At 43.9% G+C, this 27555-nt stretch overlaps 1 protein-coding gene across 1 annotated transcript in view; it reads right to left on the bottom strand.

Annotated features, from left to right (window-relative positions):
* The window catches only part of LOC144694304 (YEATS domain-containing protein 2-like), an 82756-nt gene extending 64250 nt beyond the window's left edge, over window positions 1–18506 (bottom strand). The window contains exons 1-3 of the mRNA XM_078564636.1: window positions 18459–18506; window positions 16383–16553; window positions 14981–15236 (exon numbers count right to left, since the gene is read on the bottom strand). Of these exons, the coding sequence (XP_078420762.1) occupies window positions 14981–15236; window positions 16383–16553; window positions 18459–18506 (475 nt within the window). The remainder of the gene's footprint in view (window positions 1–14980; window positions 15237–16382; window positions 16554–18458) is intronic.
* Between the last annotated feature and the right edge of the window lie 9049 nt (window positions 18507–27555).

Below are 27555 nucleotides of genomic sequence, written 5' to 3'. Positions count from 1 at the left end.
GTGTTGGTATCGAGAATGGAAGCTGTCAGCATCAGTCCTGTTCTCTCAAAATTAGAAGTTGTTTCTCGTGAACAGAAGAAAAATAGCTGTGATAAAAAGACACAAAAATTAATAAAATATCGAAAAGGAAATTATAAAAACATTCAAGGATTGTGCATTTAGTCCTGTAGTTAAAGTGATTTTGCAAAGACATGAAATGTCGGTTTTCTTTGGCAGCATACCAATATGTTTGCTGAGGGAAGGAGCCTCTTGATTTGGGCTTTCAATGCTCACTTTCTGGATGCAAAGAGCTGGACATCATTGGAGACACACATTTCCTTGATACCATCATGTGCTGGGGTGACAGATGTCCTAGGGTGATGGATGGCCCAAGAGTGACAGAAGTTCTATGCACCCAAACTGACAATGCACTATCAGTCAGTGACAAGTAAATATTTTGTTAGGAAACCCAGGCTCTTTAACCAGGAACTCAATGTTCCAGAAAAAAAATACGGCAGAGGGCTCCCAGGCACCAGTGCGATTAGCACAGGTGGAAAACCAACAACAACAGGATGTTTCAACCTTGCAGCAAAGAGTGAGCCCCGCTTTGGATGCCGGCTTGTCTGTGCTTGTCGAGACTTCAAAAGCTGTCGTCAGCCATAGAAAGAAATGAGCTGTTGAACAAAGGAGGCACGCATTGCACAATGCAGCAGCAAAAAAACCCCAGCCTCTGGGTGGTGACTGACTGTGCCTGTGAGAAAGCTGTATGATTGGGTTAAGCTCCAGCGACCCCCTCGGGCTGTTGGCTGTTTCCAGTCTCACCACATCCCCTGAACTCAGGTGCACCGGTGCTGGGGGAGCAAAGAGCTCTACTAATTCACAAGGCAATTCAACAATCCTTCGGTTACACCAACCCCAAGTTCAACAGTGGGGTCTAATTTCAGAATCAATCTGATTCTGTGACAAGACTGTTGCCTTTGCAGATACAGACTGGCAAGAGATTTCAAAGAAAATCTTTTGTAAAGTTTACTGCGGCATCTTACTGCCAACTCCTCTTGGGGATTAAGAAGCAGCTCAGGCCCAGCTGAAATCATTGCCAAGTTTATTTGTTAAAACCTCTCCACAATCAACTGGGGCATTAGTGGCATCTCCTGTCATTGACAGCACAAAACTACTGAGCAGCAAAGGAACCTATCCCTGGATTTCTGCTCTCTCCTGTCCTCCTCTGTTTCTGTTACTCTTCTTATTTTCCTATTGCCTTCCCCACGTCCCCATTCCTTCCCTCCATTACACTCTCAATACTGCTGTTCCTCTCCATTACTCACCCCATTCTTCTGTTGCTTTGTCATTTCCACCATTTCTCCTGTTCATCATTGACAGTTCTTCCCTATTATCGGTGATCTCCAATCTTTTATAAGCACTTTGTATAGCTGCACAGTCTACCTCTTTTCATATCTTTTGCGAATAGCTTAATAACAAGATTTGGAAAGAACAGAATGTATGCCAATAAAAAGCAATCTCCTCGGCTAATTCAAAACGTGAATCAATATATCTAACTCCTCCTGTACCCAAAACTACCAATACAAAAACAAAATCCTGCGGATGCTGGAAATCTGAAATAAAAACAGGATATGCTGGAAATACTCAGCAGGTCAGACAGCGTCTGTGGAGAGAGGCACAGTTAATGTTTCAAATCTGTGACCTTTCATCAGAATGCCTGATCTCTCAAGTAGAGGTACTGAACCCATGCGATATCTTTCCTGGGAATGTTTGATGGAAGATTGCAAAGGGAGCTTTGGACTGTATCAAATCCATGCTGTACTTGTACTGGGAGCATTTGGAAGGAACTTTACTCTGTATTTTACTTTGTTGCTCTAGATACTAATGCTGTCACATTTCACCATTAAGTACTGACTCGTTCACTACAGTGAGTAAAGAAATTTGGTAATAGAGTTTACAAATCCTTGAGGTTAAAGACTGGTAAAAGCAGATATTTATAGTGTGGCTTGCCAACTCTTTATAACTGACTTTATAATATTAAATATAAACCTTGTGCTGACGTGGAGGTTCCCAGTAACTAAGCAGTAAAAGCATCAAAAGTGTGACACCGTCTGTGAGTCAGTAGTATCCCTCACAGGCACAGCAGACAATAACTAAGAAAACACAGAAACTGAAAATGTGTTTTAGTCCATAAAACAGAGTGGAAATACAGGTTTCAAGCAGCAAGTTATGCAATGAGAGGGCATGTGTCAGGAGAGAAGCTATATCAACTGGCACTAATTATGCCAACTGGCACATTAATGCAGGGTTCATACTCAAGAATTGGTCGGGACACACGCCTCTAACCAGCAGCCGAGATGGAAAAAGGTGTGCATGTAATTATTGACCAATCACTGATGACATCCATTGTGCAGCTGCTATCACAAGGTCAATCCTGCACTCCGGGCACCACATTTGGTGGCAATATAAAACTGGAAAGTGTACACAGGTTTCTTGTGATTTTCTGGCAATTAAAATTAATGAAATGAAAAACCACGAACTCTGCCCCAGAAAGCCCCTTCTCCCTCCAGTAAACATCTGCAAAATGCTCCTGATCCCGGCCTCGCTCACTGACCATGTGTATACACGCACACACAATGACATACCCACACACACACCCACACACACACACACACAGACACGTGCGCGCACAGACACCCACGCACATGCGCACACAGACACGCACATGCACAGACACACACACATACACACTTGTAGCTGGAATCAAAGGGGAGCTGAGTTCCCCTCCTACCCCTCTCCCCTACCACCGTGAGAGGCACTGAGGCTAACTTGAGTGATAACTTTATATATCATCTTTCTCATCCTCGGAACATCCCAAAGTGCTTTACATGTGCTAACAACATATCTCACCAACACCTCCAACGTCCCTAGTAGTTAATTGGTTGTTACCCATCCAGAGCTGGATGAGCAGGAATGTTCTCCAATTAAGTATTGGGAAAGTAATGCCATTGCCTTCAGTTCCAGCAATAAACTCCGTTCCTTAGCCACCGACTCCATCCCTCCCTCTGGCAACTGGCTGAGGCTGAGTTAGACTATACGTAACCTTTGTGTTGTATCTGACACCGAGATGAGCTTCAGGACACATGACAGCACAATTGATAGGGCAATGCCTCAACTTTGGAGTTCTCAGCCTTGTTTTCAAGTCCCTCTGTGGCCTCGCCCCCTCCTGATCACTCCAACCACACCTACAGCATTGAAATCTCTGCGCTACTCCAATTCAGGCTCTTGTGCATCCCCGATTTTAATCACTTGACCACTGCAGCAGTGCCTTCAGCTATAACCTAGCTCTGGGAATCCTTTCATAAATCTCTCTGCCTCTCTCTCCTCTGAGATGCTCCTTAAAACCTAGCTCTTGGGCTAAGCTTTTGGTCATTTACTCTAATGAGGCAGAAAAAAATTACTTCCTTATTTATTGAGAACACAGTCAGTATTTTTTTCAGGTTATTCAAGGAATTGTATAGGGTTAATTATTCAAAAGTAACACTGAGCTCCCAAAGGATTAACAGCAGCCAGCTGCTGTCTATGTGAACCGTGATTTCAATATCTTCAAACTGATTGGTGATTCCCTTTGGATTTGTTATTAAATTAAAAACAAGGAATTCTGCTAATAAAAGGCATACTACTGATGTCACCGCTTTAAAGAGGTCATAACAGCAAACATCTATCCAGAGGCAAACACCCTCATCTGTTCGTACACCCTCTGACATTGTAACAAAAACAAAAGCACACAAGATGAACAGCAAGTTATACAACAAGCTTCGTCATGGGTCAGCAGGGAGTAACCAAACCTTTATTTCGAAACTTTAACTGTTCCTTTCCGCAGATGCTGTCAGACCTGCTGAGTTTTTCCAGGTATTCTTATTTTTGTTTTGGATTTCCAGAATTTGCAGTTTTTTGCTTTTATCTTTATTTCTATCTCTGACACTCATGACATGCCACTCTGCTCTTTAGTACTCTGTCTGCTTAAAAGGCACATGGAGGTATATTGTCTAACACTAGAATTCTTCCTGTCAATGATGTCAGTGATGAAGTCAGTAAGAGCAGTCAAACCTAACTTCTGAGTAAAATTTGAAATAATTTCACACCTATTTGCACCAGGAAAGCTCAATGAGATTTAGCCCTTTACACCATTAATAATACTCCAGCTGAGGCAGGCAGATTTCCTGTGGGGATTCAGAAACACGCTGATTCCCTCCCCACCAAGTTATATCCCTTGGGAATGAGGCCACATTCAAGTGGAGTTTAAAAAGGCAGAAATCAGAAGCATCAGAATGGACTACATGTGCACAATTCGCTGGCTCCAGTGCAATACCAAATCAGGCCTTGCTATCCCCACAGAATTATCCCCAGGGATGAGCAGGTCTCAGTGCAACACATCCTGCACGTAACCTTGTTCCTGGTGACTGATCACAGATTACATTTTAGGTATTTCAGAGGACTTTGCTCAACTCCACCCCCTCCAGCATCAGCCCAATGGGGTAATGTGCCATACAGTATAGATGGATCAAGATTCAACCCAAGTTAACTGACCTTAACCAGGGCAACAGTGGGTTGGTGGTGGTGGGGGGCGGTGGGGGGGGTGGAGGGAAGAGGTCTATAACAGGCTTCTATGCCCTTTCTGTTAGGAAGGGAGTAATCAGTTATGGTTCCTGTACCCCATTGCGTTCCAGTAAAATAAAATTGTTTTCCCCTCCCCTGTCAGCATTCCAATAGGATCACTTCCTCTCTGACACCCTGGTCTACTCCTCTATTTCCCCCAACTCCTCATTCCCATTCCACAGAACCTTCCCATGCAATCCCAGGAGGTATAATACCTGCCCCTTTACATTCTCCCTCCTCGCTATCCAAGGCCCCAAACACTCCTTCTAGGTGAAGCAGTGATTTACAGGTGCTTGTTGCAATTTATTCTACTGTATTTGCTGCTCCCAATGCGGCCTCCTCGACACTGGGGAGAGCAAATACAGACTGGGTGATCGTTTTGCGGAATACCTTCGTTTTGTCCACAAGCATGGCCCAGACCTTCCTGTCGCTTGCCATTTCAATTCACCATCTTGCCTTCATGCTCACATTTCTGTCTTCGGCCTGCTACAATGTTCCGACGCAAACTGGAGGAACAGCACCTCATCTTCCGATTAGACACTTTACAGCCTTCTGGACCCAATATTGAGTTCAACAACTTCAGACCATGAACTCTGTCCTCCATTTTGAATGTTTTCCCTCCAGTACCAGTCTGTATCTTGATTTAATGTTTTTGCTGTCAGACAATGCTGACCTTTATCCTGCTATTGACACTCTGAACCAATGCTTTGTGTCTTTAATGCTATTATTACCACATCCTTCAGCTTGTGTTCCATGACATCTTTAACATTTAATCTCCCTTGCCTTCTAACCTATTCCTGACCTTCACTTTTGCTCTACCTGCCCCGCCCCCTTTTTCAACAGCATAACATCACTTCCCAAGCTTTCTTCAATTCCAAAGAAGAGTCATGTTGAGCTTGAAACACGAACTGTTTCTCTCTCCACAGACGCTGCTAGCCCTGAATTTTCCAGCACTTTCTATTTTTATTGCTTTCCAGTAACCCTTACTAGAATGTACCTGCCACTGCGCGTGCGTGGGTGAGAGAGAGAGCGAGTGAGAAAGCAACTGAGTGGGGATGTACGTGATGCCTCCTGTGGTTGAACTGTCTCCATCATTCACTAGGATCTTACACAAACAATGAGCATGTTACAGAGATGGTGCCCATGGAATCATGCCCAGCATGAATTAATGCATTCAAGAGAGAAGGGTAGAAGAGGATAAAACTGTAGACAGACAAATCTATCAATATGTGTGGATTTCTCTGACCATTCTTCCTGAAGGTTCTGAACTGCCAAATGAAAAACTACTTGTCTTAACATGTCTTTGCTAATGCCCCTAAATGGTCACTCTTTGTGAATGAAACTCATCGCAGCCAACCTGGCCTTGTCCCCAGCCAACATTGGCCTGAGCACACTTCAGCAAGGGGAAACATTTGCTGAGTGGAGGCTGATTTCCCTCCTCCATCTCCTTAATGCAGAATCATTGGTGTTGAAACTCTTTCAAGTTACGAACAGTCACAGATTGCAACTTCTTTCGAATACAATCACAGTTCTTGGTTTTCCAGGAGTGGGACATGAACCCACAACCCTCTGATTCAAAGGCGAGGGTGCTATGAACTGAGGGCTGACACCTCAAATCATTGGTGTTGAATACAGCATCACTGAGGGACTTGTTAATTGTATATCAATTGTATTTAACTATATACAAGTGCAAGGTACTAATTGAGCAAGAGATACTTAATGAAACTACATATGGTTGCATTTACTGCAATGTTTCACTCTGCAAATAAATGTGAGGCTGAGTAAAGACCGACTCCAGTATCATCCTTCACCAACTGGCTTTCTGCACTACAACAAAACCAAGAAAACACTGACTGAGCCCTTACAAAACTGCTTAAGGGCTGCTCCAATCTCATCTGATTGCAAATGCTGGCTCTACAACTCTTATGATAAGATGCTTTAACAACATAATCAGCTGACAGGCATCGGTTTACCAGAAAACATATCAAAACAGCAGCAGTTTAAATGAGGCTTCTGAAGACACAAACCCCCTGGTTAGAGTGAGCTTCTGTCATCACTCCATTAATACTTGAATGTTATATGTGCAGGGGCTTTGTACACTACTGTATCCTATGTATGTAACACATATGAAGACAGGTTATAATATATAAATATGTATAACGTAACTAATACACACAGAGGTATTATATATAGAGTGCTTACCTCTGCATACCATATATTACTGCCAGACCAACAGTAGAATTGCTCGTGGACCATTGAAGGTACATTATTTTGTAATGTCAGGAGCACATTAACATTGAATATACAATATTTTTGAATATATTAAACCACTTGTGTCAATGTTCAGAGATGAAGATATTATCTCTCTCTCTGCTTAGCAACTGTCCACTTTTCTCATTAATGTGTGTGTGTGGGTGGTGTGTGTGTGTATCCATCACAGCACTTGGAAAAACACTGAGGACAGCAAGATCATAGAATGTACTCTGCGTAGGATTCAATGTCCATCACCAAGAGTGGCTCAGTAGCACCACTACTGCCCGAGCCCTGAAGGCCATATCTGCCGGTCTGGACCTGCACAAGGTGGTCAGAGAACCAACAAGAGGGAGAAATCTACGTGATCTAGTTCTTAAAAGTCTACCTGTTGAAAATGCATCTGGCCATGACAGCAATGATAGGAATGACCACAGCACAGTCCTAATGGAGACAAAGTCCCATCTTCATACTGAGGATACCCTCCATCATGTGTGGCACCACCACTGTGCCAAATGGGATAGATTCAGGCCAGATCCAGCAGCTCAAAATTAGGCATTCATGAGGAGCTGCGGGCCATCAGCAACAGTAGAATTGTACACAACCACAATCTGCAAAATCAAGGCCCAACATATCCTTCACTCTACCATTATCAAAAGCCAGGGGACCAATCTTGATTCAACGAGGAGTATAAGACAGCATGTCAAGAGCAGAACCAGGCATACCTAAAAATGAGATGCCAACCTGGTGAACCTACAACCCAGGGCTACTTGCATGCTAAACAGTGGAAGCAGAATGCTATAGACCGAGTTTGCAAATTCACAGCCAACGGATCAAATCAAAGCTGTGATCAGTACTGGGGTAGATGGGAGTTGTTCCGGTGGTATGGGCTTCACTTGAACCATGTTGGGACCAGTGTCCTGACGAATAGAATATCTAAGGCTGTAGAGAGAGCTTTAAACTAAACAGAGGGGAGAGGATTCTGGAGAGGAGATAAGTAGGCTTACAAAGCAAAATAATATGGTGGCATTGCAGGGCAACTGCTTAGGTAATGATACCCAGAGTGTGACAGGAAGTGACAGAGTGTACGACATAAAAAAACAAGCAGCAAATAGGATGAAAGGGGAAAAAATGGTAAAAAGGCAAATTTAATGGCTCTTAAATGCACGTAGTTTTCGGAACAAAATAAATGAATTAACGGCACAAATAGAGGATAGTGGATATGATCTTATAGCCATTACGGAGATGTGGTTACAAGGAGATCAAAGCTGGGAACTAAATGTTCAAGGGCATGTGACTTTTCGAAAGGACAGGCAGGAAGGAAAGGGTGGTGGGGTAGCTTTGTTAGTACGAGATGGAATAAGTGCGATAGCAAGAAATGATCTTGGATCGGAAGATGCAGAATCCATATGGGTGGAGGTAAGAAATAACAAGGGGAAGACAACACTGGTGGGAGTAGTCTATAGGCTCCCTAACAGTAGCTATGCTGTCAGACAGAGGACAAATCAGGAAATAACGAGGGCATGTTAAAAAGGCCGTTTACTAATCATGGGTGACTTTAATCTTCATACAGATTGGGAAAATCAAACTGGCAGAGGTAGCCACGAGTAAGAATTTATAGAGTGTATTTGGGACAATTTCCTAGAGCAATATGTTGTGGATCCAACCAGGGATCAGGATATTTTGGATCTGGTAATGTGTAATAATGAGGCAGGTCTAATAAATGATCTCAGAATAAAAGATCCCCTAGGAAACAGTGACCATAACTTGGTGGAATTTAGCATTCAGTTTGAGAGTGAGAAACTTAGTTCGGAAACAACTGCTAAGCTTAAATAAGGGTAACTACAAAGGAATGAGAGCAGAGTTGGCTGGAGTGGACTGGGAAAGGAGTTTAGCAGAAAAGACAGTTGATGAACAATGGCAGATGTTTAATAAAATAGTTCATGACTCACAACAAAGATATATCCCAGTGAGGAAGAAGGATTGTAGGAAGGGGATAAACCAGCCATGGTTAACCAAGGAAGTTAAGGATAGTATCAAAGTGAAAGAAAAAACATACAATGAGGCAAAGATTATTGGTAAGCCAGAGGATTGGGAAAGTTTTAAGAACCAACAGAAGATGACCAAAAAAATAATAAAGAGGGAGAAAATAAACTTTGAGGGTAAACTAGCAAGTAATATAAAAACAGGCAGTAAGAGCTTCTTTAAATTTATAAAAAGGAAGAGAGAGGCCAAAGTAAACATAGGCTCCTTAGAGAATGGGGCTGGGGAAATAATAATGGGGAACCAGGAAATAGCAGAGGAGTTGAATAAATACTTTGCATCAGGCTTCACAGTATAAGACACTAATAGCATTCCAAAAATACTAAATAATCATAGGGCAAAAGGGAGGGGAGGAAATAAATACAATAACTATCACTAGAGAAAAAGTACTAGGGAAACTAATGGGGCTAAAGGCTAATAAGTCACCTGGACCTGATGGGTTGCATCCTAGGATATTAAAGGAAATAGCTGCAGAGATAGTAGATGAACAGGCAGTAACCTTCCAAGAATCCTTAGATTCTGGAAAAGTCCCAGAGGATTGGAAAACTGCCAGTGTAACATCCTTATTCAAAAAGAGAGGGAGCCAAAAAACAGGTAACTATAGGCCAGTTAGCTTAACATCTGTCACTGGGAAAATGTTGGCATCTATTATAAAGGATGCAATAGCAGAGCATATAGAAATGCATGATATAATAAAGCAGTCAGCATGGCTTCATGAAGGGGGAATCATGCCTGACAAATTTATCAGAATTCTTTGAGGAGGTAACAAGCAGGATAGATAAAGGAGAACCAGTAGATGTAACATATTTGGATTTCCAAAAGGCGTTCGATAAGGTGCCACACATAAGGCTACTTAAGAAGATAAGAGCCCATAGTGTTGGGGATAGTATATTAGCTTGGATAGAGGGCTGGCTGACTAATAGAAGACAGAGAGTTCGGATACGGGAGACATTTTCAGGATGGCAACCTGTAACTAGTGGAGTGCCACAGGGATCAGTGCTGGGGCCACAATTATTTACAATATATATTAATGACTTGGATGAGGGAAATGAATGTACTATCGCCAAGTTTGCAGATGACACAAAAATAGGTGGGAAGGCAAGTGGTGAGGATGACACAAGGAGTCTACAGAGGGACATAGGCAGGTTAAGTGAGTGGGCAAAAACATGGCAGATGGAATATAATGTGGGAAAGTCTGAGGTTATGCACTTTAGCAGGAAGAATAGAGAAGCTAAATCTTATTTAAATGGAGAAAGACTGCAGAAAGCTGCAGCACAGAGGGATTTGGGGGTCCTCGTGCATGAATCTCAAAAAGCTAGCACACAAGTTCAGCAGGTAATAGGGAAGGCAAATGGAATGTTGGCCTTTATTTCAAGGGAATGGAATATAAAAATAGGGAAGTCTTACTAAAACTATACAAGGCATTAGTTAGACCACACCTAGAATACTGTGAACAGTTTTGGTCCCCTTATCTAAGGAAAGATATACTGGCATTGGAGACAGTCCAGAGAAGGTTCATTAGGTTGATCGCAGGTATGGAGGGATTTACTTATGAGGAGGGGTTAAATAAGTTGGGCCTGTGCTCATTGGAGTTTAGAAGAATGAGAGACGACCTTATTGAAACATATAAAATTCTTAGGGGGCTTGACAGGGTAGATGCTGAGGGGTTGTTTCCACTTGTGGGAGAGTCTAGGACCAGAGGGCATAATCTCAGAGTAAGGGAGCACCCATTTAAAACAGAGATGAGGAGGAATTTCTTCTCTCAGAGGGTAGTCTATTTGTGGAATTCTTTACCGCAGAGGGCTGTAGAGGCTGGGTCGTTAAATATATTCAAGGTTGAGATAGACAGGTTTTTAATCAGTAAGGGAATCAATGGTTATGAGGAAAAGGCAGGAAAGTGGAATTGAAGGTTATCAGATCAGCCATGATCTCATTGAATGGCAGAGCAGGCTCGATGGGCTGAATGGCCTACTTCTGCTCGTACACCTTATGGTCTTATGGCCTGTGCAGTCCTGGTACACCCAGTCCTGAATGGCAGCAGACAATCAAACAACTCAGTGGAGGAGGAGGCTCCACAAACATCCCTATCCTAAATGATGGGGTGCCCAGCACATCATTGCAAAAGACAAAGCTGGAGCATTTACAACCATCTTCAGCCAGAAGTGTCTAGTAGATGATCCATCTCAGCCTCCTCCTGAGGCTCCCAGCATCACAAGTGCAAGTCTTCAGCCAATTTGATTCGGTCCACATCATATCAAGAAACGGCTGAACATACTGGACAAAGCAAAGGCTATGGGTCCTGACAACATTCCCGCAACAGTACTAAAGACTTGTGCTCCAGGACAAGCCATGCTCCAAGTCAAGCTGTTCCAGTACAGTTACAACACTGGCATTTACCCGACAATGTGATAAACTATCTTGTTCACAAAAAGCAGGACAAATTCAATCTGTATAATTAACGCACCATCAAACTATTCTCAACCATCAGCAAGTGTTATTGGCAGTGCTATCAAGCACTTACTCATCAATTCTCAGTTTGGGCTCCACCAATGCCACTCGTCTCCAGATCTCATTGCAGCCTTCTTTTGCCAATCACTCTAAATCAGTGTTCTCTTGTTCTCGATCCTTCCACCAATGGGAACATTTTCTCGTTATCCACTCTGCGTAGACCCCTCATGATTTTGAATACCTTCCAATGTTCTCCTCTCCGAACAGTCTGTTTCTTCAGTCTATCTCCCTACAGTTGTCAGAGGCCAGTCATCTCAGCCCCAGGACATCACCACAGGTGTTCCTCAGGGTAGTGTCCTCAGGCCTAACCATCTTTAGCTGCTTCATCAATGATCTTCCTTCCATTACAAGCTCAGAAGTCAAGATGTTTGCTGATGATTGCATTATGTTCAGCATCACTTGTAACTCCTCAGGTTCAGAAGCAATCCTGCATGCAGCAAGACCTGGGCAACATTCAGACTTGGGCTGATAAGTGGCAAGTAACATTCATGCCACACAACTGCCAGGCAATAATGCCATTGGCAACAAGAGAGAATCTAATCAGTTCTCCTTGGTGTTCTATGGTATTATCATTGCTGAATCCTCCACCATCAACAATCTGTGGTTACCATTTACCAGAAACTGAACTGGACTAGCCATATAAATATCGTGGCTACAAGAGAGGGTCAGAGTGAGTAACTCATCACCTAACTCCCCAAAGCCTGACCACCATCTACAAGGCACAAGTCAGGAGTGTGATGGAAATCTCTCCACTTGCTTGGATGATTGCAGCTCCAACAACACTCAAGCTCAACACAATCCAGCCTGCTTGATCAGCACCCCATCTACCACAGTCACACCATCCATCACCAGCACAACAACGTGCCCACAAGGTGCACTGCAATAACCTGCTAAGGCTCTTTCGACAGCACCTTCCAAGCTCGTGATCTCTACCACTTAGATATATCTTTCACTGTAGGATCATCTGTTCTGTTAAATCTTCCCACTTAAGTCAGATTGGGTCATGAAGCACAAATCTGACTGACTCAAACAGAACCCGCAAATCACTTAAGATAGCTGAACTAAATTCAAACCTTTCAACACTGATATGCCTTAAACTGAAATACATGTCACAAACACCAGTGTACAGCAGGTACTCTCATGTGTAATCAGCAGCTGCTTCACAGAAAAATCATTAAAGGTCTTTTCTGACATATCCCTCTCTCTAGAGTATGGCACTTGGAGGCATCAGCCAGGAGGCTCCCACCACAGCACCAGGGGAGGTGGAATCCTGGCAACCACTGGAGCTTGATGATTTTTTATGGTCACATTATGTTATCGATCGCCTGCGTATTTCAGGAGGCCTGGAAGGTAAAGTGGAGTGGGAATGGGGGGAGATGGTGCTGCAGACCTCAAATGACCACAGCAGCACAAGGCCATGGCACAAGCTCTATGCCTGGCAGCAAAGTTGGCAATTTTTAAAAAGACTTTTATCCTCAATAACATAGAATCATAAAGTACAGAAGGAGCCCATTCAATCCATTGGGCCTGTGCCTGCTCTGTAAGATCTATCTAATTAGTCCTGCTTGCCCAATTTTGTCCCATCGTCTTGCAATCAAATGCTCTTCCCTGCCTAATGTTTCTAAGGCCAGCGCTGGATGGAATGGCTGTCACTGGTATAATTAAATTAAGGTCAGGTTCCTTTTTTTTGCAGGCCTCTCCTTCTGTCGGGGTAGATGCAACCGAAAACTAACAGTGACAAATATTTTTACGCACCCCGCTTGTACAAAATCACAGAATTGCTACGGTGCAGGAGGTGGCCATTCGGCCTATCGTGTCTGCACCAGCTCTCCAAATGAGCATCATGACTTAGTGCCATTCTCCTGCCTCTTCCTCATACCCTTGCACATTTTTCCCATTCAAATAATCATCTATTGCCCTCTTGAATGCCTCGAATGAACCTGCCTCCACCAAACTTCCAGGTAGTGCAGTCCAGACTCGAACCACTTGCTGTGTGTAAGTTATTTTCTCACATCATATTTGCTTCTTTTGCAAATCACTTTAAACCTGTGTCCCTTCATTCTCAATCCCCTGACGAGCAGGAATAGTTTCTCCCTGTCTACTCTATCCAGCCCCCTCATGATTTTGAACACCTCTATCAAATCTCCTCTTAGCCTTCTCCTCTCCAAGGAGAACAGTCCCAACTTCTCCAATCTATTTTCATAACTCAAGTTTCTCATCAACTTCTTCTGCACTCTCTCCAATGTGATCACATCTTTCCTATAATGTGGCATCCAGAACTGTACACAATACTCCAGCTGAGGTCTAACAAGTGTCTTATATAAATTCAGCACAACCTCCCTGCTCTTGTATTCTATGCCCCTATTAAAAAAGCTCAGGACACTATATGCTTTATTAACTGCTCTCTCCACCTGCCCTGTCACCTTCAATGATCTATGCACATGTACACCTAGGTCTCTGCTCCTGCACATCCTTGAATTGTACCCCTTATCTTATATTGTCTCCCTATGTTCTTCCTACCAAAATGCATCACCTCACACTTCTCCCCATTGAACTTCATCTGCCACCTATCTGCCCACTCTACCAACTTGTCCATGTCCTTTTTAAGTTCCACACTGTCCTCCTTACAGTTTGCAATGCTTCCAAGTTTTGTATCATCTGCAAACTTTGAAATTGTCCCCTTCACACCAAGATCAAGATCATTAATTTATATCAGGAAAGGCATGGTCCTAATACCAATCCCTGGAGAACTCCACTACAAACACTCCTCCAGCCCAAAAAATATCCATTGACCATTACCCTCTGTTTCCTATTACTCTGCCAATTTTGTATCCATGTTGCTACTGTCCCTTTTATTCCATGAATAATAACTTTTCTCACAAGTCTGTTGTGTGGCACTGTATCGAATATCTTTTGAAAGTCCATGTACACCACACCAACAGAAACACAGAAACTCAGAGGATGTGAAGCACAGCTGGGTTTTCTCAGTCAGAGTCCAACCTTTATTCTGAAAGGGTTTTTGTCGGGATCAAGTTCAAACAGTATTCTGCAGACTGAGGTATGAAACATGATAGATATGACACTCGGGGGTGGGGGGGGGTCATTATGATTTTGGATGAGCGTGTAAAATATGCAATATTGAATCAGCTGCCTGTTATACATCCTTCCTGAATTTCAATTTCAATGACTTGAAAATTGGGAAGGTATAAAATGGTCAGCTGAATCGATTTGGCTTATTTTACTACATCTCGCCAAGTCAAAATGACACCTCATGGCTTTGCTTTTTTCAAACACTCTGTGTGTGGACAGATAGAATTCCTTTGCAGTTTCACCATAGGCAACAGAGACATTCTATACTGGCACAACTCAAACAGCAGAAGTACAGCCAACAGCCTACAGCCACTGGGTCCAATCCTGGTTCCCCGTACAACAGCTTCACCAACAAAGACATGACATCAGCGGTCATCCCCACAAATGTCACGGTTACCCCATCAGAAAGAGCGTAGCTGCATCAGAAGCAAAGGTGAGCGTCTCTCCCTACCTGAGCCTTGAGAACCTGATTTTTGGACAGCAGACGAACTCTGAGCCTTGGTGACTGCATGCACTGATTGAGCAACGATGGTTCCGCTCGCTCCGCTCACCACGGCCTTCGCCACCCCCTGAGCCACAATCTGCTTCTGTCCGACGGCCCGGGCAACGGTGGTGCCTGGTTTGGCAACAATTATCTGCCCACCGCTGAGTGCCACCGCCTGCTTCACCACTGGCTGCAAGGCTGAACCTACTGGAATCCCAACCACCTGTGGGCAAGCAAACGTACTGTATTACTAAACCAATTGAACCTGTTGGGCAATGGTAATTTAAAACTGGATTATTTATTTGAGTTAAATAGGGGTGGGAATACTGGAGGTCAGACATATGAAATACAAAAGCAAAAAGTTAAATTAGAGATGGGAGGTATTACTAGTCACAGAGAGTCGTTGACTTCTCAATCTGATTACCTGTCTTTCTAAAAGGGAGCTGGGTGAGTTCCTGAGACCAGAAGACACCTCAAGCTGTTGAGGTCGGTGAGGGCTAGCTTTGATTATTGCTCTGAGTTGCTTGATTGCTTCTGGACTTCAAGAAGAATTTCCCAGATTTTTCCCTAAATTGGCCTTGGGATGTTTTTTCCTGTTTTCTCTGCCTCCCAGAAGATTGAGAAATTAGGGGAGAGTTTCAGTGGTGTAAGGAACTGCACAATTTATGGAAGAGGGAGGAAGGGTACAGGATGATCAGTTGGAACCTTTTCCTGTCCTTTCTCTTTGTCTGCTTTATTTTACCCTCTTCTCTCATCTCCTGAAGGCTGACTCTTGTTGGGGTACTGGCTCCACAGGTGCTAAGCAGCCTCAAGTGCCTTGCCCAGAAATGGCCATTTTTGATGTATAAACCTACATTGATTTTCAGCAGCCCAATAGACCACAGAGGTCATCAGAGCTCAACGTGATTCAATCCTCACCTGCATCTATGTGTGTGCATTTTCCAGCTGGGGAGGTCACTGGATAGCACTCAGGAATAGGAATCTCAGCTAACTTTATCTTTGAAGAAATGCAGATTGTGTATTAGGTCACCAAAATGAGGGTCTTTTAGCAATCAAACCACCAGCCAAGTCTCAAGGCTGCATACCGATCCACATTTGGGCCTTGATTTTATTGGAAGCCGATTTTGGAATTGCACCCGTTTACAAGTGCCCCATGTGTAGTGTGACATATTCCTTTTAGTTCAGCATGTGACACCTGATGTGTAACATCAGCAGGGAAACAGCCTCTAAGCTGCAGAGTTCCTGAGTGCATTCAGTGTCAATGATGACACCGCTCTGTGATAACCTAGCTTTGCTGTTGCAATGCCCATCAGGCTTTCTCTGTGGCCTGCTCATCGTTGTTCCGTGAAAAGTCACCTCCGAGACCTACCTTAGTCTGGGTGGCTCCTGCCCCAAGTGCGCTGCTGTGTTTCTGGGGGGAGACTGCAATCACCTGGCCACCCTTCACAGTCACAAACTGCTGCACAGCCTGCTGTGTGGACACGGCTGTGACCCCCGACTGCTGGCCCACTGCTTCTCCTGGTTCCTGTTTAATGATGACCTACAAAGAACAACCAGAAATTCTTTATTTAAGTGCGTGGTGACAGCTCTCAGGAACACAAAGCAAGGCATGTATTTTAACTATTGCTAATAAACTTCCAGTGCACCTGCTTTCTAGAGTATATCAATTTTAGCTCATTTTAGCACCTCACCTTCTCATCCCCCCTCTCCAACCCAGCATCAGCTATGTCACCCCTCTCAAAGCGTGCAATGGACAGACAGGTGTTGAGAGAAAAGACTGTAATGCTCAATATAATTCATAATGTCCAGCAATTCAATTCCTGTAGCTCAACTGTTAATGACTATTGTACTGCTCGTTGAAAAGAAAGAAATTGCATTTAAAAAGCACCTTTTACGTCCTCAGGGTGTCCCCAAATGCTTCACAGCCAAGGAATTACTTTTGAAGTGTAGGCACTGTCGTTGCGTAGGCAAACACAGCAGCAACAAGATCCCACAGTAATGAGACAAATACTTCGTTATTTTGTTTTTGGTTGTTCTGCTTACAGATGAATGTTGCCCAGGACACTGGGAAAAAACTTTGCTCTTCAAACAGTGGCACGGGATATGAACATGCAAATATGTGAATTTGAACCATTGGCCACTCGGACATCGAGACTGCTCTGCCACTCAATAAGATGATGGCTGATCTGATTGTAAACGCCTGCCTACCCACAATAACCTTTCAGCCCCTTGTTAATCAAGAATCTATCTAGCTCTGCCTTAAAAATACTCAAAGACTCTACTTCCACCAACTTTTGAGGAAAGGAGTGCCGAAGACTCTCTACCCTCAGAGAAAAAAATTCTCAACTCTGTCTTAAATGGGCAAACCCTTATTTTTAAACAGTGACCTCCTGGACAGATACACAAGGCCTCAGTATAGTACCTCATCCAAATTATGGCACTTTAAGCAGTGCAACACTTGGTCCTGCACTGAATTGCCAGCCTGGACTTTGTGCTCAGAATTGGGACTTGAACCCATGACCCTTCTGACACAGGGGCAACACTGCTACTTCTATGCCACAAGGTTGACACTGGCTTATGCTTGTGTGTTAGCATTGAACATGGCCGGGCTAGTTCAATGAGTGAAGTTCAATTACATGCTCCATTTTTAAAATACATTTTATTTTAAACAGGAAGCACCAGAAAAAATATGAAAATATTGCAGCTGAGAAAAATGGCCAAAATAAAAAATACAAACCAGAAATGTCACATGTGAAACTGGGCAAAGGAAAATGGAAAAGCGTAATAGATGTGAAAGGATTTTGAAACAGTAAGACCTCTCCTCCCATGAGTGACTAACAAATATCATTGTCTGGTGAGCGTTCATTATTTTGATTCACACCCCCAGTTGTCCCATTATAAAGGTTAAGTTAGTAATTACTCTGTTGCATCAAAATAAAACACACACTCTCGCCTCTGAGTCAGAAAGTTGTGGATTCCAGCCCCACTCCAGAGAGTTGAACATATAACTCCAGTGCAGTACTGAGGAAGCACTGCTCTGTTGGAAGCGTCGTCTTTTAGGTAAGACATTAAACTGAGGTCCCACCTATTCTCTCAGGCAGGCATAAAATGTCCTGTGACACTATTTCAAAGGAGATCGGTCAGTATCCTGGCCAATCAGGATTATATGTATTATATTATATATAATACATATATATATATATATATAATATATATAAATATGTAAAATACATATAAAAACATATATAATTATCCCATTCCTCACCCATTGCCACTGAAATGGATTATTTGGTCATTATCGCATAGTTGTTTGTGGCACCTTGCTGTGTGCAAATGGACTGCCATATTTCCAACACTCCAACACTTCAAAAGTGCTTCATTGGCAGTTTTGGGGTGTCCTAACGTCATGAAGGCACGATATAAATACAATTCTGTTCTTTCTTACCTTAGCAAGCCCAAAGCTACCAGTTACAATGGATACCACAAACAACATGTTTCCACGTAGAGGGCAAAATTCCCTAACAAAAACAGAATTACCTGGAAAAACTCAGCAGGTCTGGCAGCATCAGTGGAGAAGAAAAGAGTTGACGTTTCGAGTCCTCATGACCCTTCAACAGAACTGAGTAATATTAGGAGAGGGGTGAAATATAAGCTGGTTTAAGGTGGGGGGGGTGGGGGGAGAGAAGTTGAGGGTGGGGTGGTTGTAGGGACAAGCAAGCAGTCGTAGGAGCAGATAATCAAAAGATGTCACAGACAAAAGGATCAAAGAGGTGTTGAAGGTGGTGATATTATCTAAACGAATGTGCTAATTAAGAATGGATGGCAGGACACTCAAGGTACAGCTCTAGTGGGGGTGGGGTGGAAAGACTAAAAGGGCATAAAAGGTATATATTTAAAAATAATGGAAATAGGTGGGAAAAGAAAAATCTATATAAATTATTGAAAAAAACAAAAGGAACGGGGAAGAAACGGAAAGGGGATGGGGATGGAGGAGGGAGTTCAAGATCTAAAGTTGTTGAATTCAATATTCAGCCCGGAAGGCTATAAAGTGCCTAGTCGGAAGATGAGGTGCTGTTCCTCCAGTTTGCGTTGGGCTTCACTGGAACAACGCAGCAAGCCAAGGACAGACATGTGGGCAGGAGAGCAGGGTGGAGTGTTAAAATAGCAAGCGACAGGGAGGTTTGGGTCTTTCTTGCGGACAGACCACAGGTGTTCTGCAAAGCGGTCGCCCAGTTTACGTTTGGTCTCTCCAATGTAGAGGAGACCGCATTGGGAGCAACGAATGCAGTACACTAAGTTAGGGGAAATGCAAGTGAAATGCTGCTTCACTTGAAAGGAGTGTTTGGGCCCTTGGACGGTGAGGAGAGAGGAAGTGAAGGGGCAGGTGTTGCATCTTCTGCGTGGGCATGGGGAGGTGCCATAGGTGGGAGTTGAGAAGTAGGGGGTGATGGAGGAGTGGACCAGGGTGTCACGGAGGGAACGATCCCTACGGAATGCCGCCGGGGGGGTGAAGGGAAGATGTGTTTGGTGGTGGCATCATGCTGGAGTTGGCGGAAATGGCGGAGGATGATCCTTTGAATGCGGAGGCTGGTGGGGTGATAAGTGAGGACAAGGGGGACCCTATCATGTTTCTGGGAGGGAGGAGAAAGCGTGAGGGCGGATGCGCGGGAGATGGGCCGGACAAGGTTGAGGGCCCTGTCAACCACCGTGGGTGGAAAACCTCGGTTAAGGAAGAAGGAGGACATGTCAGAGGAACTGTTTTTGAAGGTGGCATCATCAGAACAGATGCGACGGAGGCGAAGGAACTGAGAGAATGGGATGGAGTCCTTACAGGAAGCAGGGTGTGAGGAGCTGTAGTCGAGGTAGCTGTGGGAGTCGTTAGGCTTGTAATGGATATTGGTGGACAGTCTATCACCAGAAATTCAGACAGAGAGGTCAAGGAAGGGAAGGGAAGGGAAGTGTCAGAGATGGACCATGTGAAAATGATGGAGGGGTGGAGATTGGAAGCAAAATTAATATATTTTTCCAGTTCCCGATGAGAGCATGAAGCAGTACCGAAGTAATCATCAATGTACCGGAGAAAGAGTTGTGGGAGGGGGCCGGAGTAGGACTGGAACAAGGAATGTTCCACATACCCCATAAAGAGACAGGCATAGCTGGGGCGCATGCGGGTACCCATAGCCACACCTTTTATTTGGAGGAAGTGAGAGGAGTTAAAGGAGAAATTGTTCAGTGTGAGAACAAGTTCAGCCAGACGGAGGAGAGTAGTGGTGGATGGGGATTGTTCGGTCCTCTGTTCGAGGAAGAAGCTAAGGGCCCTGAGACCATCCTGGTGGGGGATGGAGGTGTAGAGGGATTGGACATCCATGGTGAAGAGGAAGCGGTTGGGGCCAGGGAACTGGAAATTGTTGATGTGACGTAAGGTGTCAGAGGAATCACGGATGTAGGTGGGAAGGGACAGGACAAGGGGAGAGAGAATGGAGTCAAGATAGCAAGAAATGAGTTCCATGGGGCAGGAACAGGTTGACACGATCGGTCTGCCGGGACAGGTCTACTACAATTCAATAATGGAACAACAGTCCTTCCCCATTAAGGTATGAACTCACTTTTGCCTCACTCCTGACACTGTAAGCTCCAAAACCAAAGTTCCTACCCACAGACTGAGTTAATTACGGGAATTTATGCCTGAGCCTAGCAGGTCAAAGTCCCGAGGTCTGATCCTGAGCCTGTGCAGAGGTGAATGATCTTAACTGCTATTACAGTAGGAGCATTATAATTGGCGTCAGCACCATGGATTAGAATCAGTCACAATCCCTAATCCTAGGCAAAAACGATGCATGAATGTAGTCATCTGGTGAGGGCTGTGATGCCTCCCAACAGTTACTATCTATTTTCACTCCCAAAGAATCGGCATCTGGATGAAGCACCTGGGGCAGAGTGGGGAATGTGCAGTGATGCAGAGAATCTAGAAGCTATGAGGGCCAAGAGAGATGGCATTGGAATAAAACTGGTATCAAAATTAAAGGTCTTGTGGCACAGTGGTAGCATCCCTACCTCTAGGCCAGAAGATCCAGGTTCAAGCCCCACTTCAGAACTTACCACCTGACTTCGGGTGCATTGGAAGGTGCGTTCATAGCTTGACTAAAAGGTTGATTATCAGCATCTAAATCCTTCCATTACACTTGAAGGCAGGTGGTAAGAGTGGGAGTTTCCCGAGCAGCCATACTACTGCAGAAGATAACGGCAAACCACTGAAGTATTTTGCCAAGCATAATCATGGGCCAATATGCAATGGAAGTCCATGGTTGCCAATGACCGCTTAGGACATGGTATCTGAAGGAGGAGGAGGGTTAAAATTGAAAAAGGGAACAAAGATAATACCAAATTCAATTAAGACGGACTCTACTCATCACGACAAGGATATAACAGTTCAAGGAGAGGGCCCACTACCAACTTCTCAAGGATGGGCAATAGGTGCCTAGTATCACTTACATCCCCAGAACCAAAGAAAAAGGAACAGGCCCAAATAAATAGAAAAGAAAAACTGGAAATAAGAAACAATAGGAACTCTTCAAATAGAAGATGATTTATAGTACAACACTGGTCTTATTCCCACCAGAAATGAAGGTGCAACAAAAGCTGGAGTTCTTTGGCTCAACACGAAATTAAAAATTAAATTAGAACTTCAAAAAGGGCTAAGTGGCAAGTTTGGGGCTAGTAATATGCAAAAAAAAATCAAGCCAGGAACAGAAAATTTAGAAGCAAAAATGGTTAGGAAGACAAAGAAGGGGAGGAAGAAAGGCAGACAATAAATAACATTTCAGGAAACAATGAAAGAATTTATAAACACAGAGCAAAAGAATAATTAAAGAAAGGGGAGCAATGATTGGAGATGAAAAAGTAAATGGATAATCAAAAAAAGGAACATGACAATCAGAGATGAAAAAGAAAATCTTATGGTGGATAAAGGAATGTGGGAGTTTCCAGATGAGTCCTTTGCCTTGGTTTTCACTGAAGAGTGTGGTGATAGGGATGAAAGGGCACAGGAGGACAGGGTTAGCCATTCAGATAGAACTGCCAGTTAGGGAGCAGGACTGAACAAAAGGTGGAACCCAAACCCGAAAAATGAGGTTGCGACAGCATGTGTCAAAGAATGCCATGGAAAATCAAAGAGAAAATAGCTGGGGTTCTGACCACAATCTTTCAAACATCTTTACCTAGCGGAAGAGAGAAAGGAAAAAAACTATAGGCCAGGGAGCCTAATTCAGCAGTGGGTAAACTTCTAGAGGCCAGAATACAGAATAAATGTAATACTCAATGAGAATGGCGAGGTTCAATAAAGGACAGACAGCTTGGATTTATAAAAAGACAATTTGTGCCTGACAAATTTTAAAGCATTCTTTGAAGAATACTGGAATTCACTGATAAAGTAAAGACAGTGATTTTTGGCATGAATTCCTGCCGGAATTAGCCGGACCTCTGTTGTAAATCCAGCAGGAATCCCATGAAAGAGATTATCCCGGTTATGCCAAGTCCACAACTATTTCAGGAGCACCCAGTTGGTTTAGTAAGAAGTTTACCCTTTACAAGGCAAATAGCGCGAAGGAGGCAGGGTTTCCTGTTTCTTCCTAATTTATTCCAGGAAGCCAGTCCACCAGGATAATAGTCTCATGGGCAGGGCAGAGTGGGCGGAACCTTGGGCATTGCCTTGCCCCAGGAGGTGGGCAGATGGACTGGCTGGCAGGCAGGTACTGGAGGTGTGGTCGGAAACAAAGTACGCTCCTGCTGTTTGCACGAAATCTCATCCAGCTGAAGGGCAAGGGTTTGGTGTGGAATTGATGCCCATGGAACAATGTGTATTTTCAAAAGGCCACTGATAAATGGCAGCACAGGAGGTTTATTGATTATATAAAGATACATAATCGTAAAGGAAGAGCTGCAGCATGGACTGAAAGCTGGCTGAAGGAGAGGTGACCGATTGATGCCTGTTCCCAAGACTGGAAGGATGTTAACACTGGTTTTCTCCTGGGGTCAGTGTTATGACTACTGTTGCTCTTGTTTCAAAGAGCTGTATGAGTAATCTGGACTCAGGAGAATAATATCAAAACCTGCACACAACTGAAAAGTAGGGAACATGTTAACTGTGAAGATGGGTCAGTGAATTGGACAGAACGACGCCAGGTGAAATGTAGAATGAGGGTTCAAATTGCTCAGATTATGTTTCTGGAGCTAAAGGCCAATAAGTCCCCTGGACTTGATGGGTTGCATCCTAGGATATTAAAGGAAGTAGCTACAGAGATAGTGGATGCACTGGTAGTCGCGAATGGTGCTAAACATTATGCAATCATCAGCGAGCATCCCCACTTCTGACCTTATGATAGAAGGAAGGTCATTGATGAAGCAGCTGAAGGTGGTTGGGCCGAGGACACTATCCTGAGGAACTCCTGCAGTGATGTCAAGGAGCTGAGATGACTGGCCTCCAACAACCATAACCATCTTCCTTTGTGCTAGGTATGACTCCAAACAGCGGAGAGTTTTCCCTAATTCCCAGTGACTCCAGTTTTGCTAGGACTCCTTGATGCCATACTCAGTCAAATACGGATTTGATGTCAAGGGCAGTCACTCTCACCTCACCTCGGGAGTTCAGCTCTTTTGTCCATGTTTGAACCAAGGCTGTAATGAGGTCAGGAGCTGAGTGGCCCTGGCGGAGCCCAAACTGGGCATCAGTGAGCAGGTTATTGCTAAGCCACCTGATAGCATTGTTGATGACCCCTTCCATTACTTTACAGATGATCGAGAGTAGACTGATGGGACAGTAATTGGCCGAGTTGGATTTGTCCTGCTTTTTGTGCACAGGACATACTGGGCAATTTTCCACATAGCCGGGTAGATGCCAGTGTTGTAGCTGTACTGGAACAGCTTGACTATGGGCGCAGCAAGTTCTGGAGCACAAGTCTCGCTAAAACTATACAAGGCATTAGACTATACCTAGAATACTGCGAACAATTTTGGTCCCCTTATCTAAGGAAAGATATACTGGCATTGGAGGCAGTCCAGAGAAGGTTCACTAGGTTGATCCCTGGTATGGAGGGATTTTCTTATGAAGAGAGGTTGAGTAGGTTGGGCCTGTACTCATTGGAGTTTAGAAGAAAGAGAGGTGACCTTATTGAAACATATAAGATTCTTAGGGGGCTTGACAGGGTAGATGCTGAGAGGTTGCTTTCCCTTGTGGGTGAGTCTAGGACCAGAGGGCATAATCTCAGAGTAAGGGGGCGCCCATTTAAAACAGAGATGAGGAGGAATTTCATCTCTCAGAGGGTAGTGTATCTGTGGAATTCTTTACCGCAGAGGGCTGTAGAGGCTGGGTCGTTAGGTATATTCAAGGCTGAGGTAGACAGATTTTTAATCAGTAAGGGAATCAAGGGTTATGGGGAAAAGGCAGGAAAGTGGAGTTGAGGATTATCAGGTCAGCCATGATCTCATTGAATGGCGGAGCAGACTCAACAGGCCGAATGGCTACTTTTACTCCTGCTTCTTATAGTCTTATGGATTTCCACTTTGGTGGAATGCGAATCGCTTTGCTTTTTGTGTTTGTCAGTTTTGGCTTTCCATCACATAGGCTGCATTACTACCAAACCCCACAAGGTGGAGCTGCCACGCTTGTGTTTGTCAGTTTTGGCTTTCCATCACATAGGCTGCATTACTACCAAACCCCACAAGGTGGAGCTGCCACGCTTGTGTTTGTCAGTTTTGGCTTTCCATCACATAGGCTGCATTACTACCAAACCCCACAAGGTGGAGCTGCCACGCTTGTGTTTGTCAGTTTTGGCTTTCCATCACATAGGCTGCATTACTACCAAACCCCACAAGGTGGAGCTGCCACGCTTGCAGCTGTACAGAGAAATATTGGCCAGGATACTGAGCTTCCATCCTCCACGTGGACTTTCATACTGACTCGTTTTCAAAACATAAACATGCATGTTAACCTTTAAAGTGCCAGATCTCCTTTCCATCTCCAAAGAGAGAATAACATTTGCTCAGGCACTTTAGGTGCACCAGTTGCTAAAGCGGTGGACCCAATAATATCTGTGAGAGTTCCCCAATTTATCACTGTTAACTACAGTGGAAACCTTGTAGAAATGAACATAAATACTCCAACTTATTGCCTTCTCTCTGAGGCTTCAGTGAACATTGTACAGAGGTTGTAGCTGGACATGGAGAATCAAAACATGAATTCTCAAAGCACCTGCCACCCTGTCTTGTACTAAGCCTCGTCAGGCATCTAGTGTCAGCTTGGCTCAGTTGGGTAGCACTCTCCTATATGTCAGGGCTCTTGGGTTCAAATCCCACTCCAGACTTTGACCACAAAATCTAGGTTGACAATCTATTGCAGTGCTGAGGGAGTGCTGCACTGTCAGTGGTGCCGTGCTTTTGATGAGACAATAAACCAAGGTTCTGTCTGCCCTCTCATGTGGATGTAAAAGATCCCATGGTACCATTTCAAAGAAGAGCAGGGGAGTTCTCGCTGGTATCCTGACAAATACTTATCCCTCAATTGACATCACTATGATCATTTGTCTCATCGTTGTTTGTGTTGTGCACACATTAGCTGTCACACTTTCTACAGTGACTATACTTCAAATATTTTACTTAATAGAGATGTATGAGGTCATGGCATGCATATAAATGCAAGTTCATTTTTCACTTTATTTACAGAGGAAGGTCTGAGTTAATGTAGCATCACTGGAGTAGGCTGTTCAGTCCCTCGAGCCTATTCAACCATTCAATCGCACATCAGGGTTGGCCTGTATCTCAACTCCATTTACCAACTTTGATTTGTATCCCTTGTTACCCTCACAAAAAAATCTAGTCTCGAAAATTACAATCAACCCAGGGCCTTTTGTATGGGGTGACTCTCAGATATCAGTGTGTTTTCTAATATTACTCCGAAACGGCCCGATTCTAATTGTAAGATTGTGCCACCTTGTTCTGGAAGCATTCTGAAGCGACAAAAGTCAGAATTGCATAATGTGCTGAAGGTTTAGAGTCTTAACGCCTTGGCCCAGGAGAGGAGCTGTGCCAAGCAGAAACTGGATAGCACAGAGGCAGTCAGCATGCCAGCACATCATTATATTGATAGTTCATAGGTCATACATTTAGGTGCAGTTTTACACCAGAATTGTAGCTGAAGTTCAGGATCACTCATGGCTTTTTGACCTATTCCAGTTTTTTTTCTCTTTATTCTTTCATGGGATATGGGCATCACTGGCAAAGCCAGCAGCTGTTGCCCATCCCTAATTGCCCTTGAACTGAGTGGCTTGCTCGGCCATTGCAGACAGCAGTTTAAAGTCAACCACGTTGCTGTGGGTCTGGAGTCACATGTAGGCCAGACCAGATATGGATGGCAGATTTCCTTCCCTAAAGGACGTTAGTGAACCATGTTGGTTTTTACAACAATGATAGTTTAATGGTCACCATTACTGAAAGTAGCCTTTATATCCCATGTTTATTAATTGTATTTAAATTCCATCAGCTACGTGGTGGGACCTGAATCCATGTCCTCAGAGCATTAGTCTGGGCCTCTGGATTACTAACCCAGTGACATTATGACTACACCACCTTCTTCCCTGAATCAAATTTTCACTCACATTTATTTGCACATTACCATGTCTTATCACCTCTTAAAAACTTGCCATATGATGATTTCATTTTGAATTGTAGGGACTGTTGTAAAGTGGAAACATGAGGAAGGAATGGGTCACACAAACAGCAGCGAGATGAATAATGAATAGACCTGTTCTTAGTGCTGCTAGCTGAAGGATGAATTCATGTTGGCCGAGAGACCATAGAAAGTTCCTAATTGTTTTTGAATAGTGCTGCTGGATCTTTAACATCCACTGGAAGAATTCAGAACGGTTTTAGTTTAAGGTCTTATCCCAAGGATGGCACTTACAGCAATGCAGCAGGCTCTCAGCACTGCTCTATCACCATCACACAGCTAAGAATCCAACCAGGTTTATCCTAAAAGTCCAATCAGGGTCCTTTGTACATCACATGACCTCAGTTTGCTCCCTGAAAGGGACTGACTGCCTGAAACAGGTCACTCTGTGGTAGGATCCTGTGAAAGTGATGGTGGGATGGGATTAACAGGCTGGCAGGTTTATCAGCCCATATTGAGGTCAAGACCAATTTCAACCTGCATGATGTACAAAGTTCTTTTCCAATGTCGCTAAACTGGATTACAGTTTACTAGGCTTAAAGAACCAGAATATCAGGTTGTTTGAGGAATGTGCATTGTTTTACTAACAACTGAAGCCTCCCAATAAATTTTTAGGAAAGAGCCTGATTTGAATAAGGACCTGTTTGCTTACTTTACATACATTGACAAAACTGCTGTGTGTTTCCTGTTTTTATTTTATGGCAGAATCACTACTGTGCCCTGAACAGTTCAGCGCCTGAGCACCATTGCACTCCTATCCAGTAACCTTGAATGCCACTGCACTCTTGGGCAGCCCCTATGAGCACCATTGCACTCCCATCCA

Source organism: Cetorhinus maximus, chromosome 19 (genome assembly GCF_964194155.1).
Source record: "Cetorhinus maximus chromosome 19, sCetMax3.hap1.1, whole genome shotgun sequence".
Classification (NCBI taxonomy): domain Eukaryota; kingdom Metazoa; phylum Chordata; class Chondrichthyes; order Lamniformes; family Cetorhinidae; genus Cetorhinus; species Cetorhinus maximus.
Note: the sequence above shows the minus strand (reverse complement) of the source record. Positions and strands in the feature narration are given on the sequence as shown.